We start from the raw sequence: 20,205 nt of genomic DNA on the forward strand, positions 1-20,205 counted from the left end.
TGGAGTAGTAGGATTTACGACAGAGCAATTTTATAATAAGGAATTTAAATTTATTGATAGATAGTGCCTGAACAGTGGCTGGGACTTTATTATAAAAGTGTATGCATTTACTCTCAAAGCTATTATGTATCTTATTAAGCCTTCTAGAATTAGTTACAAGTCATAAACGATTTCGAAATTAATTTGTGCCTTGTTCACATTCTTAAGTCTGAAAATGCATTATCTTATTAAATAAGTTAATCGAAATTGGTTGGAATACAATTAGATTTTCATTTAGTAAAAATAAATAAATAATAGTTGTATTATGTCTTAAACATAATATTGTAAAATTATGTGTTTTGGGAAATCAGATCTGTTTCCAGGTATGCAGATGGATCGACCGGTAGACGATGAACTGCATGCGTCCCATTGTTGTCTTGTAGCCATTGGAAGATTACAGGTTAGTACAATACAATATATATGTATGCTACTTTCAGTACACATACTCAACCATACTACACTCCTCTACACAAAACAGATATTAAAATGACGCCGTGTTTACTACGACGACAGGATAAGGCAAATCAGTGTTATGGACAGCTATACACAAAACAGATATTAAAATGACGCCGTCTTTACTACGACGACAAGATAAGGCAAATCAGTCTTATGGACAGCTATACACAAAACAGATATTAAAATGACGCCGTCTTTACTACGACGACAAGATAAGGCAAATCAGTCTTATGGACGGCTATACACAAAACAGATATTAAAATGACGCCGTCTTTACTACGACGACAAGATAAGGCAAATCAGTCTTATGGACGGCTATACACAAAACAGATATTAAAATGACGCCGTCTTTACTACGACGACAAGATAAGGCAAATCAGTCTTATGGACAGCTATACACAAAACAGATATTAAAATGACGCCGTCTTTACTACGACGACAAGATAAGGCAAATCAGTCTTATGGACGGCTATACACAAAACAGATATTAAAATGACGCCGTCTTTACTACGACGACAAGATAAGGCAAATCAGTCTTATGGACGGCTATACACAAAACAGATATTAAAATGACGCCGTCTTTACTACGACGACAAGATAAGGCAAATCAGTCTTATGGACGGCTATACACAAAACAGACATTAAAATGACGCCGTCTTTACTACGACGACAAGATAAGGCAAATCAGTCTTATGGATAGCTATACACAAAACAGATATTAAAATGACGCCGTCTTTACTACGACGACAAGATAAGGCAAATCAGTCTTATGGACGGCTATACACAAAACAGATATTAAAATGACGCCGTCTTTACTACGACGACAAGATAAGGCAAATCAGTCTTATGGACGGCTATACACAAAACAGATATTAAAATGACGCCGTCTTTACTACGACGACAAGATAAGGCAAATCAGTCTTATGGACGGCTATACACAAAACAGATATTAAAATGACGCCGTCTTTACTACGACGACAAGATAAGGCAAATCAGTCTTATGGACAGCTATACACAAAACAGATATTAAAATGACGCCGTCTTTACTACGACGACAAGATAAGGCAAATCAGTCTTATGGACGGCTATACACAAAACAGATATTAAAATGACGCCGTCTTTACTACGACGACAAGATAAGGCAAATCAGTCTTATGGACGGCTATACACAAAACAGATATTAAAATGACGCCGTCTTTACTACGACGACAAGATAAGGCAAATCAGTCTTATGGACGGCTATACACAAAACAGACATTAAAATGACGCCGTCTTTACTACGACGACAAGATAAGGCAAATCAGTCTTATGGATAGCTATACACAAAACAGATATTAAAATGACGCCGTCTTTACTACGACGACAAGATAAGGCAAATCAGTTTTATGGACAGCTAATCCTAATCGAATGCCTAGAATCCATTTTTTTGCAATTTATACGTCTAGATTAGACAACCGATAAAAACAGGCCAGGTTTAATACTTAAGTGTGCGTGACAAGCTATGTCTTACACTCGCGATTTGTATGACACTGTGTTAGTGTGCGTGCATTGCTCAAAATAGAGGTTAACTCTAAAGTCAATGTGTTTCCACGTTTTCACAGGTGTCATAGTCTATCTAGACGTATAAATGATCTAAGATATTTATAATAATTTCAAAAATGTCAATACTTATTCAACTATTTGTATAGAAAAGTCCGTCAAAGTAGTAGTAGCGAGTAGCTTTTTTTCAATATTTCGTTTCCGCATTATTTAAATATTTCATACGGTTTGAAGTGCCCACGGAACGTTATAAACTCACGCACAGTTAGGCTAGGGTTACTATGGATGCGAGTTCTGACGAAAATTTGCTCTGACGAGTTCTGACGGATTCGTCAGAAGAAACAAACGCCTGGTATCCAATGACAGTGTTACACTGGTAACGACGAACGGAACATGCACGACGTCGTCAGAACCACTCGAGCGTTCAAACGAGTTTCATTTTTTCGCACGACCTGCGTCTGCGAATTTCGAGTGATTTGGTTTCCACCATGGATAACGATAAATTGATCGGTGTGATTGATGATAAATTGAACAGGTGTTTGTGGGGTATGAGAGACAAAAATTATCACAACAGATATATTTCTCGGCAAAAGTGGGAGAAAGTTGCTACAGAACTCAACACTCTACATTTTGAACTATCCTTTGTCGTCTCTTATAGAAAATAACCCGTTGACATGCTCTGTCTTTCCACCATTTAACAATAATAATTTAAATAATGGACTTTCAAGAAAATCAAATTCATCAAATTCGTCCATCTTCGCTGGACGTCAGAAACGAACCGACTATCAGAATAACAGAAAACGGACACAGTGTAAACGCCTTGTTCTGACGAGGATTTCGGACGTACTCGTCAGAACAAATTTTCGTCAGAACTCGCATCCATAGTAACCCTAGCCTTATGCGTGTAGTACACTTACTTTACTATAGTCAGCGACCTTGCTCCGCAGCGCCTAGTTAATACTTAATATTTTAGAAATTGTACCACGTATCCAAAACATATATTTTTTGAAGTTATACTTCTTTAGGCGCGTTATGAAGAAATGATGAGAGTGAAATTTTAAGATGCGCGCGCATCACTGTAACACAAAAGTAACAGTGAAGTTGGTTCCTAAAATTTTCTGACGTTTGCGACATTCGTTATATTTTTTTTTTGGTTTCCTCGTCCATTATTAGGATAGGTAAAGGGTTCAAGCCCGTACAGCCGTATTCGTTATTTAATAATTAATCTTCAAAGCCAGCGTTGCAAGATTTTTACAATATTGTTCTTTCTACAAACGTAGAATAGCACGAGGAATAAATAATTTTAAGGATTTTTGATTGGTTAGGCTAAAGAAGTATGACTTCTTACGTGCATACATAAGTACACAAACACTTTTTTATTTAATTTTTGTTTTTAATGTAGTATTCTGTAAGATAAACAGTTTGTTGAAATTCTTCACTATATGGTGGTTCGCAACACCAACTCACTCGCTTTTACTTTCTGTGACTAACTCGTTGTTGCAAACTCACGGTGTATTGGTGAAAGTTGATTGTAAGATAAGAAAATCTCTTATTAGCGTGTTTATGTAAAATAATAGGAACATTCATGAATTGTAATAAACCTTGATTCCGTAAAACAATAAATTAGTTTTTCGCCAAAGTTGTATTATATATCATTGTTTTTCTGTGTATTTCAAATACATTTTGATTTAAAAACGTCAGTTTGACGACATTCGTAATATTAAGGAAGTTTAAAAGGAAACTTGTTTTAACATTACCTTACTTACAACACCTTACCTGTACCACCGTATCTGTCTTGAAAAGAGGTTGCTCTCGCTCACTGTTTGAGGAAATCTGCCTTCCGAATGAGTTGTATGAACAAAAAAGGACATATTTCAAGTGGAATATGATTAACCTATGTATAAAAAAACTTTTGATTTGATTTGAACTATTCCGTGGAAGCCTCCCACTGTTGTTTGCACTGCCCATAGATATTTGTAACGCTATGACAGAAGAGTGATTGCAATTTGCTGGCACTATGGCGCTTATTCAATATGTATGTAAGCATTACTGTGTTTCAATCCGAAGCGCGCCGTAGCTAGTGAAATTACTGGGCAAATGAGACTTAACATCTTATGTCTCAAGGTGACGAGCGCAATTGTAGTGCCGCTCAGAATATTTGGCTTTTTCAAGAATCGTTACCATCAACTGAACGTCCTGTTCGTCTTATCCCTTATTTTTATTAACTCTATTTACAAATCTATCTACAAAAAAAGTAATTGTGTTGTTTTATTAAACCACGATGCAAGTGAAACATTTTTTTTCACAAAATAACATAGGTATTAAAATCAATTACATTTTCATAAAATAAAATAAAACTTTATCAAGTGTGTGGGGTTGGGGCTCATCCAGCCGAACGCAATTGCATCCAATATGACCGTCACGCGACATGCAACACACAGACGAAAAAGTTTGAGACGATGAAATAAAAGTTTCACTTTAATAACTCTATTTGTATATTGAAACACCAACACATAAGCCAGCTATGACGCTGTTTGACGCCCAGGTAACGTCCACTCCGAACGCGACGGAGAGCAGCCTGTGCAGCGGCGGCGTGGAGTTCGTCTCGCGTCACTCCATCGACGGCCGCTTCACGTTCGCGGACCAGCGAGCGGCGCAGGTCGTGGGCCACGCGCCCGCGGACCTGCTCGGGAAGCTGTGCTACGAGTTCTACCACCCCGAAGACCAGCAGCACATGAGGGACAACTTCGATCAAGGTCGGTGTTGGGATAAATACTATTCGAAGTAAATCCATCGGACAGTAAATTTACAAATATTGCTTAGTTGATAATATTAATTACTTATAACCATGTGTTTTAGTAAGGCAGTACGGGTGACCATTGATCGGGCTGGTCCTAGTTAACCACCAATTAATAGTAGAGATCCGTACTCACAAGTAGAACCATTAGTTATAGTTATTTAGCAAGTGTCATAGGTAAATAAATATTTTTACCATAAAACCAATCGGTATATATTACTACCCCTAAGCAGTAAATGGTATTTGAAAAGGGGTGCACCTTTTTCAAATACCATTTACTAGTCGGTTACTTACCACTTTACAAAAACTTTTGCTCATGGAATTTCTTGAGTCTTCTTCTCAGTTGAGTTGTAATCGTGAAGCCATAGTTAATATAGCTTTTAAACCTGATGATTCAAAGTAATCACTTTGATCCTAATTTTTTTTTAAACATCTCATCAAAATCAAATTAATCAAATTTGGATTCCTAGTTCAATTCAGTTTCATATTATTCTGCAACTCAAGCTATAAAAATATCAAATTTTATCAATGGGAAGCTCCTTTGCCGGCTAGATTATGTGTACCACAAAGGCGCCTTTTTCTTCCGTTAAGCAGTTATGTGTAAGCATTACTGTGTTTCGGTCAGAAGGGCGCCGTAGCTAGTGAAATTACTGGGCAAATGAGACTTGAAAACTTATGTCTCAAGGTGACAAGCTAAGTTGTAGTGCCGCCCAGAATGTTTGCGTTTTTAAATTTAATAAACACTTACGTATAAAAGGCACACCAATAAAAACTGTGAAGCTTTGCCCCACGCGCGCTCTGAGTCATTGCTTCATCGACGCACCATTAATTTTTCACTAGAATCACTTTTGAGAGGTTATTCATATTATCCAATATAAACTGTATGAAATAATAATAATAAATTATTTATTGCCATACAATACATTACAAATATAAAAAGGCTACGCGATGAAACAATAGACAAAAGGAAAAGCCCCAGCTTCACATGACATGGAATCATGGTTTAATGTTTCCAAAAATGCAGCTCTCATTTTCAGCCATCCCCTCCTCCCTAAGGTGTTGAGTGGGAGTGGATGTATTGTGGCTCCCTGATCACCTATTTAAGCTATTTTTTTATAAATGTAATAGTAAAAAAAGATCTTAACAGTTATAAATATATCTTTATTATAATATTTTACAGTTATAAATATATCTTTATTATAATATTTCGAGTTACCATCTATTCGTTTATCTCCCTTACTCTAATTGTTCTCTGTCATTAAGTTCTCAACACAGCAAACACCTTAAGGTGCCACCAGTGTAATGCTAGAGTAATGCCAGATGGCATTTTTTATACTAATTATTTAATATTACTATGTCATTTAGCTGTTGAAAATATTAAATGATTGATTGCCATTTTTGTTTCAGTATTAAAATTAAAGGGTCAAATAATCTCTCTAATGTACCGGTTTCGCACGAAAAGTAGAGAGTGGGTGTGGCTTAGGACATCTGCCTTTGCATTTTTGAACCCCTACAATGACGAAGTGGAGTACATCGTGTGTACAAATACATTAGCAAAGTAAGTTATATTTTACTACTGAGATGTGTATTAATAAAAAAAAAACATTCATTAAATGTGAAAGAATCAGTAATACTGTTTGAATATAATAAATATATAATTGTTATATTATGTCGTTTAATAACGACATTAACACTAATGTGTTAAAGTGGAATCCTAATATTTCTACCATTTTGTTTTGGTTTTAAGGTTTGCTACTTAGCATAATACATTTAAGCAAATGCTGTGTAAAACAATAAGTATAATATGTTAACAGTCGGTCGCTGGGCAGCACGACGGGCGAGAGCGTGACAGAAGAGTATGACTATCACTTGCGGCAGCGGGACGTGTATCAGGCGCCGCCGCCCGCCAACATACACCAGCATCATACACAGACAGGTTACATCTATATATATAATATAATGCAAATGGTCTTTGTTTGAGGCTCAATAGTCGCTCGCTCGATAGTTCTTCCCTGACTGATTGCTTGGCACTCGCTCAGTGCCCGATCTCGACCGCACTCGCACCGCATGTCGATTACATTAAAACCAAGACGAGTAATTAAACATCTTCGTACTCGCTCGTGGCTCGACGTTCTTGACTACGACTTAAATTACCATTGCAATACTTGCAGACGATATGCAAAAGGGTGACAGCTTAGGACATGTTATAAATTGTAGGACTATTTTTGAATCACAGTTTTCTGTGATAAATGACTGATTCGTGGCAGTCTTTGACGTTCAATAAGTGATTTCATATAATATTTTGAATAAAAATATTTTAATTTGTATTAACAAGAGATACCTCTTAACAATTTCTTATTTTTAAAGTGATATCCCTCACTTCTTCGAATTAGGATTAGATTTGAAAAGGCGACATCTCAAGTCAATTTTCTGATAGGCAATTATTAAGGTTGAACAGGTTAACAACTGTAAAGACGATAGACCCACAGCAACAACCATACGTCACTCGAACGGTTGGCTCAGTTGGTAAGAGCGCCCGGACGCAACCCGAAATTTAAATTGATATCGATTACAATAATTTCTATCCATTTCAATTGTTTGGTTTGGTGATATGATTGTGATAAAATATGATATTTGGTAATTAGCAGGAGGTGCGGGTGGCGTGGGCGGTCGGTCGCCGGCGGAGGGCGGGGCGTCAGTGGGGAACGCGGCGTACGGCGCACACTACACGCCGGACTACTCGCCGCACAGGCCGGCCAACACGCCGCCGCATACCACCTGGACCACGCTGAGACCGGTGACTAACTAATAACATCGACCACCAATAACAGTTGTTTATGTAATAAGGGGTAGTGCTCATGTTTTAATATAATCACAAACCCACATTTGTGTTTTAATACCTAATTATCAACAGTTGCATACAAGACCTTATCTACACCCGTAATATGAATCCTCTATATAAGATTCTGAAACAGCTTACTGCTAACATTAAAAAAAAAATCAGTCCTAGTAACCATTATATCATCGAAACGAGTGTTGTAATGAAAACGGGTGATGTAATGTCGTACTGAATTTCATTACAACACTCGTTTGGATTATGTACTGGTTATTAGGACATTGGGTGTTTTAATGTTGGCAATAAGCTCACTATTTTAGAATCTTTAATAGAGGATTTAAAGCATGGGTGTAGATAAATTCTACATATTGATGATGTGTAAGTTACTTTTATTACTGATATAACTTTTCGGTTGTAAATACTGTGTTAGCAGATTTTCTTGGAAATACGGGGCAATAATAACTAGACTTATAAAGTTCATGTGCTAAATTCTAATAAGAATTGATTCCTGACACGGAATGAGGATGAACTATTCCTTCAGCTTATAGGATTTCATTCATCTAGTACATTGTAGTACGGTACCATTTCAGCTCGGACCGAAAACCCTTGCCACATCTGACAAATGAAATGGTGACGAAATGAATGAATCAGAGATGATAAGCTTAGGAAATGGAAGTTTGTAAGACAGATATAACTTCCGCTGTCCCCTCACATAGTTCTATTCATCAAGGAATTGGACTTTACACTTACAGAGATACTGCCTATTTAGTTTATTTTTTAATGTTGCGCGGTCGCCATTGTACTATTTCTGTGATATTTTTCAATTACTTGTTGGTAGTTAGTTGGCACTATCTAATTAGTCAACTATATTATTAAAATATTTTTTACAGTGCTTATATTCTGTGTGTAATAATATTATAATGACAGTCGCCTGCAAAGTATGAAGGAAAATCAAATATAAACCGAAAAATTTTATTGTATCGTTCAATGTACTAGTTTACTAATAGTACTACGACTAAATCATTACATCTAACTAGTACATAACATCGATTGTACTAGATCGGCGCGATCCTTTGAATGTCCGAGCAAGAACAAGTATAATAATAACCCTCCTTGGAACACCAGTTCTGAACACCGGCTTCTTTGCACAGGATGCCGGCTAGATTATGGATACCGCAACGGCGCCTATTTCTGCCGTAAAGCATTAATGTGTAAGCATTACTGTGTTTCGGTCCGAAGGGCGCTGTAGCTAGCCAAATTACTGGGCAAATGAGACTTAACATCTTATGTCTCAAGGTGGGGTCAAATATTTGGAGTTTTTCAAGAAACCTGAGGGGCACTGCATTGTAATGAACAGGGTCAATTACCATCATAAAAAAATTATATCTACATGGTAAAACTTTATAGGTATACTATGCTTTGAACCAGACATTCCTTAGGTCATCTCTAATAACTATGTGAAGTCAGAAATGAATTAGCATTATATTTTAAAACCATATATAAAATGCAAAGTTTTCGCAACCCTTATCGGCTGTTTTTCTGAATTCTCTTTGACCTTAAACAGATGAATAACGTAGATGACATAATATCAGATAATAGTAAAATGCCGACTATTCATATGTGACGGGCGCTGTAGCTGGTGTAATTACCAGGCCAATGAGACTTAAGATATAAGATGTTTCAAGGTGACGAGCGCAATTGTAGTTCCGCAAAACATTTTGGATTTTTATAAACTCTTGATCGGCACTGCATTTTAATGGGCAATGCGTATCAATTACTATCCGCTGAATGTCCAGCTCGTCTCGTCCCTTCTTAACACAATAAAAATGTAATATTCAATACAGATCATTATAATAGGCTCTTATTAAGAAATTGTTCTTCACGGATAACTTTAGTCAAAAATGGATGTCTTTGACCATCCACGTATTAATAATAGGTATTTCATTCCCGGGCCGGGCAAAAAGCATTGGGTTTTTAGTTAAAAATTTCTGAGTAGCAGCCCAGAGTTTAGAAATGTGGAGGCTCGCCCCTATAATGTGGGAATTAAACATGGACCTTGTAAAATTGAACTCCCAGAAGACTCAAGTTTGTGCGTTTACCACTAAAAAAGCCCATTTGTCGTAGCACCGCTCTTTGACAACATTTCCCTTACAGCCTCGCCTAGTATCAGAATATTGGGTCTCGAAATCTTGAGCGATTGCCAATATCGCGGCTATGTGGAGAGCAAAGCTAAATTGGCTTAGAAGATACTAGGTGTCATAAATAGAACACGGCAATACTTCAAGCCGGCTTATATTCTAGCGCTGTACTAAGCGCAGGTTCGGCCATATATGGAGTATTGATGTCATCTCTGGTATGGCGCACGCTAGTATCAGCTCGATCCATTTGACCGCGTGCAACGCAGAGTAGCTCGCATTGTTGGGGATCTAGTCTTCTGTGAACAGCTGGGATCACTTGGTGTTGCGTATAGACATCGCCTCATTGTGTGTCTTCTTACGCATTTATCATAGGGAGTGTTTCCAAGAGCTCTCACTTAATTTCTGCCGCCGAATTTCTTCTTTTCACGACATGTTCACTATCTAGATGTGTGGCGGTTCTCTACAGTGCGGTTTCTTAGGACTTTTTTTCCACGTACCATATAGCTGCGGAATGAACTTTTTTGTGCGGTTATTCCGGGACGATACGACATGGTTATACTCAAAAAAAGCGCGTACACTTTCCTTAAAAGCTGGTAATCATGGCAGATTATAGAATCAATGAATATTACGATATGATAAATTAGTGTGGGGGGGTGCGTGATGTACTTGGATTGTTGTGAACGTACTAGTGATGAAATAACTAGGTATCTACTTAGGTACCTAACTATCTATAAGAAAATCAACATGATGTGATGTGGTGTTTCCTATGTATTTATTTTGAAAGTCAAGGAGTGTTCGAAAGTTGCGAAGGATACAAATAAGAAGAATGGCATGTAGGTACTTACGCTATTATTAACAAATAGGTAATGTTTAAGTCCGTAGATAGGTTACCTAATTTTGTTTACAAACAACTGCTCCGCCTATATTAAATGGCGGTCTCTTTAAAAGTTATGGTTGTCCAAGATGAGAAATTGAAAAATAATATTTTTATTTTGTAGGGGCTTTTTTTATTTTTATTTATTCAAATTTAAACATTACACTACTTTTGCATTTGACTTGTATAACGTAGGTTTGGAGGGATGTCACACCCTTTCTGATTCACTCAGTATAATGTTTGCTCGAAACCCCTATCACTGAGATGGTCTTTAACAATTTTCAGAGCGGCACAGGCGGCGGCGGGGAGAGCTACGCGTACAGCGGCGAGCCGGGCGCGGTGGGCGTGGCCGGCGCTGCCACGGCCAGCCCCGCGCGCTCGCCGCCCGCGCCGCCCTACCTGCCGCCCGCGCACTACCACCACAACCACCACGCGCACGCCGCGCACCCCGCGCACCCCGCGCACTCCACGCACGGTGAGCACTTGGATTTACACACTCATGTCAAAAACTGGTTAAGAACACAAAACTGGCTCGAACCCACTCAACTGTAAAGTACATTCTGTAGATCACAGGTTCTCAACGTGGGCGATAACACCCCCTTGTGGGCGTTTGAGACTTTCGGGGGGCAGTAGAAGACCCAGAGAAAATAAGGGGCATTGAGATGGGGCGTGGGTAGATTAAAAATGTAGTCTAAAAAGGCAAAAAAATACACGAAAATACTCTAGAAAAAACATATTCTCAAAGTGGGCTATGAACAAAATAAGGTTGAGAAACTATGCTGTAAACGAAGCCCCGACCTGAGAGTTGAACAGAGCATGTAATATTTTATGGCAAGACGGCACTCGAACGGTTGGCTCGGTTGGCAGAGCGCTGGCACGAAACGCCAGAGGTAACGGATTCGAGTCCCGCATCGTTCACTAAATTTTATTTGAACACAAAACTGGTCACGTGATTTATTTTAACGGACTGATAAAAATGGCAGCCCTACTGTTACTCTTTAAATAACATCATAACTTAGTAACCAAAGCCACATGCATTTAATACACTAATATTTATTAAACTTTTAACACGAATTTCTTATATGATGATTGTGGCTTGGAACATTTTTCAGGAACTAGATCCTATTATACTTGCAATTTACTATAACATAAATCTTATATCTTTAAACAACCAATTATACTATATATTACAAAATATGAATCTCAGAAATGGCTCCAATGATTTAAATGAAATTTAGTATACTACCTGTATACAAGTTTTGGGGGCGAGAAATCAATCTAGCTAGGTTTTCATTTAAAAAACTTAGTTTTATCCATGTTTAAAGATACCACCCATAACCTCAAAAAGTTTCCTAGGTGAACCCCAGGCGTTTGGCCCAAAATGAGGCCACCCTCCCTACACTATAGATTGAAATGTACGGCTGGCACTATCCAACAGTCCACTGTGCGGGTTCTACACAGTGGACTCTTGTTGTTCTCCACCTGGAGCCCCAGAACTCATGTTTAGAATTCCAGTCACCACCACAGATGAACTTGAGTATGTCAAAACAATTTTTAAAGTCCTCTTTGCAAATTTTATGCCTAGGTGGACAATAAACAGCACAGACTGTCATTTCTATGTCATTTTCAATAATTTTGACTAATATTGATTGAATTTTTCAATCACAGTATTCTTCTATAAGGTAGTATTTAATATTCTATTTTACTATTACCGCTGCCCATGAGTATTGCCAGATGGATGATTAGTATTATAAATTTGGTATCCATTTATTTTCATATGTATTTTACATGTAAATCTACTTTTTTCTGTTTTCATAAACAGTTCCAATTCCAGTTTTCTTTCAAACAACCCATTAGCATTCCATGTTGCAATCCTAAGATTTAGGAGCATTTTTGTACAAAATGCTTGATAAATTAATCATACAATCCATCATGCTGTCGAGCATATTGCTCTTAAGTGTTATAAATTTATTGAACATAGTGTAATGTTTCAGTCAGATTTCTATTTTTTATGTCTGCTTGTTGAGTGTCATGTTTTTAGGTTTAATTACATCTGCATATGAGTATTTGTCATTTGCTGTATTATATATTTTGTGGTCATTAGTAGCTTTTGTGATATTTTGGGTTGATTGTATATTACAATCTTGCTTTGGTTGAACATAGTTCCCAATTGGTTTAATGTTTGCATAATTTTGATGGGAAGGTTTTCGTTTGATTTTGTTTTGTATCAGTTCTTTGTATTACTGATACTTTTTACATCCTGTAAGTTACTCCTGACAGTTGGCACACTTGGCTTCAGTGTATGGTTTTTTTGTGTAGGATACTGTTGAGTGTTCATCACCACATTTAACACATTTGTAAGGCCTCATATTCAAATTCAAATATTTTTATTCATAATAGTCTTCTCTTATTTATTTATAGGTCTGATGGCATTATTTCGACTATGTGTCCAGCTTTCGTGGTAGTCATTGTAAACTTTTCACAGGTAGTAATTTATTATTGGCTAGGGCTTCTTTAAGTGCAGTCATTTCTAAAACACCAGTGACAAATATTGGTTGCGGGTTTCGTCGTTCACCTTCGTCTGCATTCAATAGTTCAAACTGGTTTGATGTTGGAACTGGGTAATTAGTTTTCATTACTTTTTATAGAGTGATCATGTTTATTGGGACTTATCTCCGTTCTTTTTCGCTTAGGATTTGGTATGTGATCTCTCTTTCTGCTGTGTTCTGAAGCCTTTAATGCAGTATTTGTAATTTCACTGGGGACTGCTCCTATTGAGTTACTTCTATGTCTCTCAAACATGCTAGGGTGGAATGTTTGTTGAAGACCCTAGGTCTTATTTTGTTTTTCATTTTGATTTTACATGTTGTTCCCACGAGTATGGGTCGATTTAAATAAGGGGGGGTTATGGATAGGTATGTCTAACGGGCGCGAATTACTTGACCCCCCAATTCATCAGTGGCATCGTTACCTCGTAAGTTACACGGACCCTTTATCCATTAAAGAGTTTCTTGGTTGTTGTTAGCACATAACTTCCTCAGACACAGGAGACAGTTGAATATTAGCTTTTAGTTGATAGTGTTTCTTTGTAGGGCGTGTAGTACTGATTTTCTATCTAAAAGGATGTGGATGGAATAATCTTTTACCTTTTAAGTCAAAGTAAAAGTCTTTTACACTTAAGTTCTCTTTTTGTTCTTCGTACAGCTGTATTTTGTTTATCTTGTTTCTTATCGGATATATATTCCATTGGAGACCTGTCACTTACAGCTAACAGCAGAGGCTCCTTTTCAATCACCTCATTTAGAACCTCTGGGTGTGGGGGCTGAATCCGTATTCAGAGGCGTCCTGTTTTTATAAAGAGGTATATAGCCGGAAGATTCAACATTTCTTCTAGAACTGCGGTAAGGTGTAGTTCGAATGCATCCTGTGATAACCATACATGCCAGTCTTTGGAAGAGTTGCAGTTTATTACAAGTAGTGTTCAGCTTAGTATGTGGCTACCAGACTACGGCACCGTAACATATCATAGGCCGTATCACAGCTGTGTAAAGCCATAGTACGATATTAGGGGCAAGAACCCACGTCTTTCCTATAATTCTACAGCATTGCCAGAAGGCTTAACTTGCTGCCAGGTATTTCTCCTAAATACTTCACTTCTCTCGTAAATTGGAGTTCGGTGTTTAACAGTTCTGGCAGTTTATATTTACCCAGAACTCTTTTGTGTGTGAACATTACCAGTTCCGTATTTGTTGGTTTGAATGATAGTGCATAGACCCATGCACTATCATTTCACGATTTTCGATGCTGCATTTGTAACTCACATATAGTATTGGCATACTTTCCGCATATTTATATAGTTTGATTATCTGCGTAGCCTACAGTAAAGTAGTGGTTTTCGTTGAGGGTGGTAATCAGATCATGAATTATCAAGTTTCATAAAAGAGGCGAGATTACTCCACCTTGGGCATCCTTTAACGACGCGGACGATTGCTTTCTTTGTCTCACATTCACCACCGCCTTAAGTCATATTACTCTGTGTTTGATCATGTTTTCAATCCATGCTGTAAGAGTTGTACATACTCCATGGCAATGTAGTGCCTCTTCTATTTTTGTAAATATTGTCTTGTCGAAGGCTGAAAGTGCATAAATATTCATAACTTTCACTACAACATGAAGTTCAGATTCAGTGCTCTTGACTGTACGCATATTGATTAGGGTGTAAGGGTATGTTCTTAAGGTAATTCTCCCTCAACTGTTCTCTTTCATACAGCCTTTCTGGGATCTTTAGGCTGATAGAGATAAAGTTGATAGGTATGTATGATCTAGCATTAGAATAGTCGCTTTTACCTGGTTTAGGTATGAGGATAACTTTCACTTCCCTCCATTTCCTAGCGATATATCTATGTGCTAGACACGCCCTGAATATGTTGATCAGCCGGATGTGGAGGCTCTCTCCTCCCCATTGCAACAATGCGGGATAGATCTCATCAGGTCCTGCTGGCTTGAAGGGGTGGAAGGAATTTATAGCCCACTTTGTTTTATCGGTGGTCACTATAGTTATAGGTGGTATTATAGTTATAGTTGCCAGTCAGATTTTTCAGAGGTTTTGTTTTCATTTACGCACTCCGTATGCTGCATTACTTTGCATCCTGGAAAGTACGTTTCCATTAGGATTCGCTCTGTTTCCTCTGGTGAGGTAGTGATTTAACCATCAGGTTTTCGCAGGTATCCCAGAATTTGTCTAGGTTGTTTGGAGATTATTTTTCTTGCCCTGTTTGCGTGGTGTTGGCATTGGATGCCATTGTAGTATTTACATCAGCTGTCTGATCTTCTGTATCTGATGCGTTTCTTGTATTCAAATTCAGACTTACACTCTTTGTAGATATCCCAGTCGAATTGTTCGCCTGTGTTCATTGCGCGGTTCAGATGTCTCTTCACATTTTTCCTGACCTTTCCAATTCAGGTCCCCACCACGGTTGATGTCTTGGTCTGTTTGGAAAATGGTGAGGGGACATGTAGCATGATAGCAAATAAAGTTTATCTTATCTTATCTAGCTGGCAGTCATGAAATCATTAATTTGTATTTCGATGTTTTCTACTCCGGTTATCTTGACTCGGAGTGTTCCTTCATGTTTCCTTTGACACATGCCAGTTGGATAGAAAATGAGCCATTCCTTATATTGCAAAGGTGACGTCAATAATTGTTTTGCCTCTCTGTGTGGTTTCCTTTAATTACTGGAATTCCAGATACAATGAGCCCAGTATAAACGATAGCCGGCGCTCGTGCTCAAATATTTTGGGAATTTCATCCTCCGGTTTTGAAACCGCAGCATACCGCCGATTACTTTGGTCTCCTTCCATTTACTAGGTAGCAAGATGCCGCACCTTATGCGGTTACTTCCCAAATGTTTTTCACAACAAAGGTGTCACCATTTAGGAGTTTAAATGAGAGCACCATTGTTTAAGGACGCCCCCGTCGTAGACAGGTTTATCCAGAAACGCAGGCCCTTCTCTCTCTTCACTCATAGCGGCTATCATGGCTGCCATGAGCTTCTCTTCAAGCTTACTCTAAATAAGCTATACTTTATTAGCGTCTATGTACCTTATTTGTTTGTTTTGTTATTTGGGCCGATTCAGTATTTTAGCTCTCTTGTGGTCATCCCTCGAAGAGTTGGTGTCGTCCAAACGAGTTCGTTTGGTGACAGCGAGGGTTTTTTTAAATGAAAATAAGGAACGAGACGAGCAGGACGTCAGCTTACAGCAAGAGACATATCTAGAAGTGCATATAAATTATGTAAGACTTTATTACACCTTTAATCTAATATAATATATTTGACGGAAGGGTCTCACAGTGTGTGTGGTGCAGCAGGTATGTGGGCGTGGCAGGGTGGTGTGAGCGGGGCGGGAGCCGAGGGCGGGGGGCAGGCCCCGCACGAGTTGTCGGACATGCTGCAGATACTGGACCAGGGCGGGGCCGCCGCCTTCGAGGACCTCAACATCAACATGTTCAACTCCAACTTCGACAACGTCTAGCTGTAGCTCAACACTCTCATTGTCACACCTCGTCCATGGGACTTATAACTCGAGTTGCACCCGGACTTTACGTACAAAAGCTGAAGGTGAAGAGCGACTTAAACTCGAAACAAGCTGCGAAGGCTCATGTAAGGTCTTTTCCACTGTCTCTTCGCTGCTTATCGGACAGTGGTCCTTTCCGTGTGCGACAACGAAGAACGCAGTTCACTCGTGTCCGCTAGACATTATGGAAGCATTTATCATTTGGGGTTAATGGTTCGAGCGGAGCCCGCACGCTGGAGTGGTAGCTGAGTCTTATATAGACACTCATAACTATAGTTATAGTGGTTCGTTTTACGTGTTAAGTAAACAGTGATATTTTTTCTATAATATAAGTCACATAATTTATATATATTTTTTTGTCTATGTATCAAACACTGGCTGCTTCTAAATCATTGTTGCTGACACGTTTTTCCGTTGATTCCACAGACTGTGCATGCGATATAAATTAAATTGCTCCGCGAGCAGCGAGTGTTTGACATTACCATAGGCGCATTTATGGCTAGCTTACAACACTTACATATTAACTATTATCCTACAAAAAGACCAATTTCCATTGTTAACAGTAGCATATGTGTGACTCTCTATTATAGATCAAATACTCATTTTGAACATATTGGCAACAGACTGTTCAGAAGTTTTTGGAGGCCGACCTAGAAGTAAGTATCCAATATAAATGGTATAGTTTTTATTTGTTACGATGTGATAAGTAACAAAGGTTATTGTTTTGTATAAGACCGGGTAATATAAGGCAGTGCTAGATAAATGTAAATTCAATTTGATGCACACAATAGATCTTATTGTACGTATCTGTAATATACTATAATATATTATGCAATGTTTGAAGCAACAGGACTACTTTGAGCGGCGAGAGTGTAATATGACATAGTAAATAAACATATATTAGTAATGTAAAGAATATCGCGAGACACTCGGTTGGTGTGAAGTTCCTTTCGACGAGTATTTTGAATTGACATTTTAATAATAGAGGTAAAAATATCAAAAAGTAGGCCTAATGTGTGGAACTCGATCACAGCGCCACCTATCGCCTACTAGATACTAATAGATCGAGTCGCTTAGGAAAACAATTATAATTTTTAGATACCATAACAGAATTTATTTAATTTGTAATCAAGTATGCCATTTTTAATAACGCTTTTAAAATATTTTTTTCACTAGCTAGTGGTTTCATATCATATAGTATCGTGGACCTTTAAACTAATAATTTTATACTATTTTTTAAAATAACTCCAGCTCATGCAGGTAAAATAGTTGGAAAATTCTTATATGCCTTCACGAAAATCAATACTCAAAATATGGAAAAGCCTACTTTACTACCTTACTTCCTTAAGTAAGGTATTTACAAACTGATAAAAATATTTCTTCAGCTTTATAATACAATTAATTTAATACACTAAACGACCACGTGGCAGTAGTTATAACGTGCGATAAGGAACTTCGTAACAACACCCAGAATCTCATTAGTAAGTACATGATGTACATTATGTGTATATTGTCGCGGTTGTTCGCCTCTTTACGATATCTTTATTTTTCTAGGCAATGGCAATCGTAAGTCAACATATCTATGTCGTCTTGTATATGTTAATGAGCTACCGGTACTATATATAAAAGTGTTTTAGTTCCACACTTTATTTGAGGGTATTTTAAAAATCACCAATTCCGTGTATTTATTGGTCACGTGACACATTAAACATTGTTTGCTTTTAAGTATTTTTATAAACCTGTCGAGTGTAAGTAACTCTGTGGAAAGTAAAGGAATTAATTATTACAATTAATTTTGTAAATGAAAATACAACATGTCCACAAATTCATTGGCATGAAAAAATAAAACAAAAATCTGTTTCCTCTTTTAAAGGTTTCATTCGCTTTTCCAATAATTGAGCCCTTTATATAAATGTTATTTTGAGGCCCTGTACAATATTTTTAAGCACTGTGACTAGAAATTTGAAAATATTATTGTTTCAGTATTAGCAACTTGTTACAGCTTCAAAACTACTCGATTATATTCGTAATTATTACATTAAAATAAAACACTTGACTAATGTTGATCAATATTCTAATATACTTCAATAATCTAAGTAATCTGCAACATAGTTTTCTAGTACCGATATATTTGTTACAATATTATTATTTCATATTAAAGAAGTTACAACCCAAATTAAAGATGTATTAAGCGTTTGATGAATATAAACCGAGTATTTTATACATAAACAATTTATTTCCCCGTTACTTGTGGATCGTATACATATAGCATTCCAAACTCCAGTATCTATATATATATATACATTCATAAAATTTCCAATGTTGTTTTTATACGATGAGTGATGCTATTGACAACTTTGTGTTACTATACTAAAGATAAATGCACAGTATTTCGGTATAAATTAAGTATGTTTTTTATATAATAGTTTAGTTTTAAGTGTTACCTGCGACATGACTTTAGTTAGGTGGAATTTATATTTTGAAATTCGTACTTTCAAATACAGTCCTTAAAAAAAATTGTAAACTCAATTTATGTGTTTTGCAACAATCAGTAATGCTTATCTTTTGCGAGTTTTCCAATGGTAGTATTTTTTTAGAGAAAATGGACATTCTGTGTTGTCTTATACTGTTTGATTAGTATTATATATAATAAATATTGATTTTAAATTTAGTTTAAAGTTTTTTTTTATTTAAGATCACAGTTTTTCATCTCGGACAAATAATCTAATGTCGTTTAAGTGAGGCGCTCTTGTGTATAATACAAAGTTTGATACATTTGTTAAATATTTTATATCAATTGAAAATATTATTGAAATCAATTAATAATTCGAATTTTCAGCGATATACATTGATGTATTTTTATAATTTGTTTTATTATAGCTCTTTTTATTTTCAATAAATTCTTATTGAAGACATTCGAAATAATTGTAAGTCATTCAAATCATCGCGGAGAAATTATAGTGAAATTGATGCACATAGAGTTCCTTCGGCGACCTCTCTGGGAACAATGTGTTATATAATGAGATATAATATTATTTGATTAGAGGAATTCTTGGCAGTTTTACCATATTATAATAAAATAGTTGTTGATCACTACTTTTAATTTTTAAGCTTATTTTTAAGAATTGCATCAAACTCGATGTTTTTAAATTTATATTATTTTATTATTCAATCAAAAATATACATTTTTTGTAAAAAAAAGAAGTTTTTTATTAATTGTTCAAGTTTCCCTTTCTTACATAATATGTTCTCTGGAAATTCTGATCCAAATGATCGTTATCGAGAACATGTAGTTTTGTTTTTATGTCATATTTGATGAGTTCTCTTGAAGTATTTACTTCTTACAGAAATAGCTTATATTTGTCTTCAACCAATTTGACACGTGTACGAGGCATCTTCAGGAGATGTTGACTCGCCAATTTCTGGAACGAGACTCTAAAATTTATGACAA

The 20,205-nt window shown here is 36.9% G+C and overlaps 1 protein-coding gene across 4 annotated transcripts in view; it reads left to right on the forward strand.

Annotated features, from left to right (window-relative positions):
- LOC126966445 (aryl hydrocarbon receptor nuclear translocator homolog) overlaps positions 1-19,958 on the forward strand; it is a 33,796-nt gene extending 13,838 nt beyond the window's left edge. Inside the window, exons 8-14 of one of the 4 annotated variants that reach the window (XM_050810484.1) lie at positions 351-439; positions 4,580-4,790; positions 6,239-6,389; positions 6,646-6,767; positions 7,477-7,628; positions 10,965-11,154; positions 16,546-19,958. In XM_050810484.1, the coding sequence (XP_050666441.1) occupies positions 351-439; positions 4,580-4,790; positions 6,239-6,389; positions 6,646-6,767; positions 7,477-7,628; positions 10,965-11,154; positions 16,546-16,712 (1,082 nt within the window). In that variant the 3' untranslated portion in view covers positions 16,713-19,958. The remainder of the gene's footprint in view (positions 1-350; positions 440-4,579; positions 4,791-6,238; positions 6,390-6,645; positions 6,768-7,476; positions 7,629-10,964; positions 11,155-16,545) is intronic. The other 3 variants (XM_050810485.1, XM_050810486.1, XM_050810487.1) reach the window with 3 other exon arrangements.
- The last annotated feature ends 247 nt before the right edge of the window (positions 19,959-20,205 follow it).

This window comes from Leptidea sinapis, chromosome 10, assembly GCF_905404315.1.
Source record: "Leptidea sinapis chromosome 10, ilLepSina1.1, whole genome shotgun sequence".
In the NCBI taxonomy this organism is placed as follows: Eukaryota; Metazoa; Arthropoda; class Insecta; order Lepidoptera; family Pieridae; genus Leptidea; species Leptidea sinapis.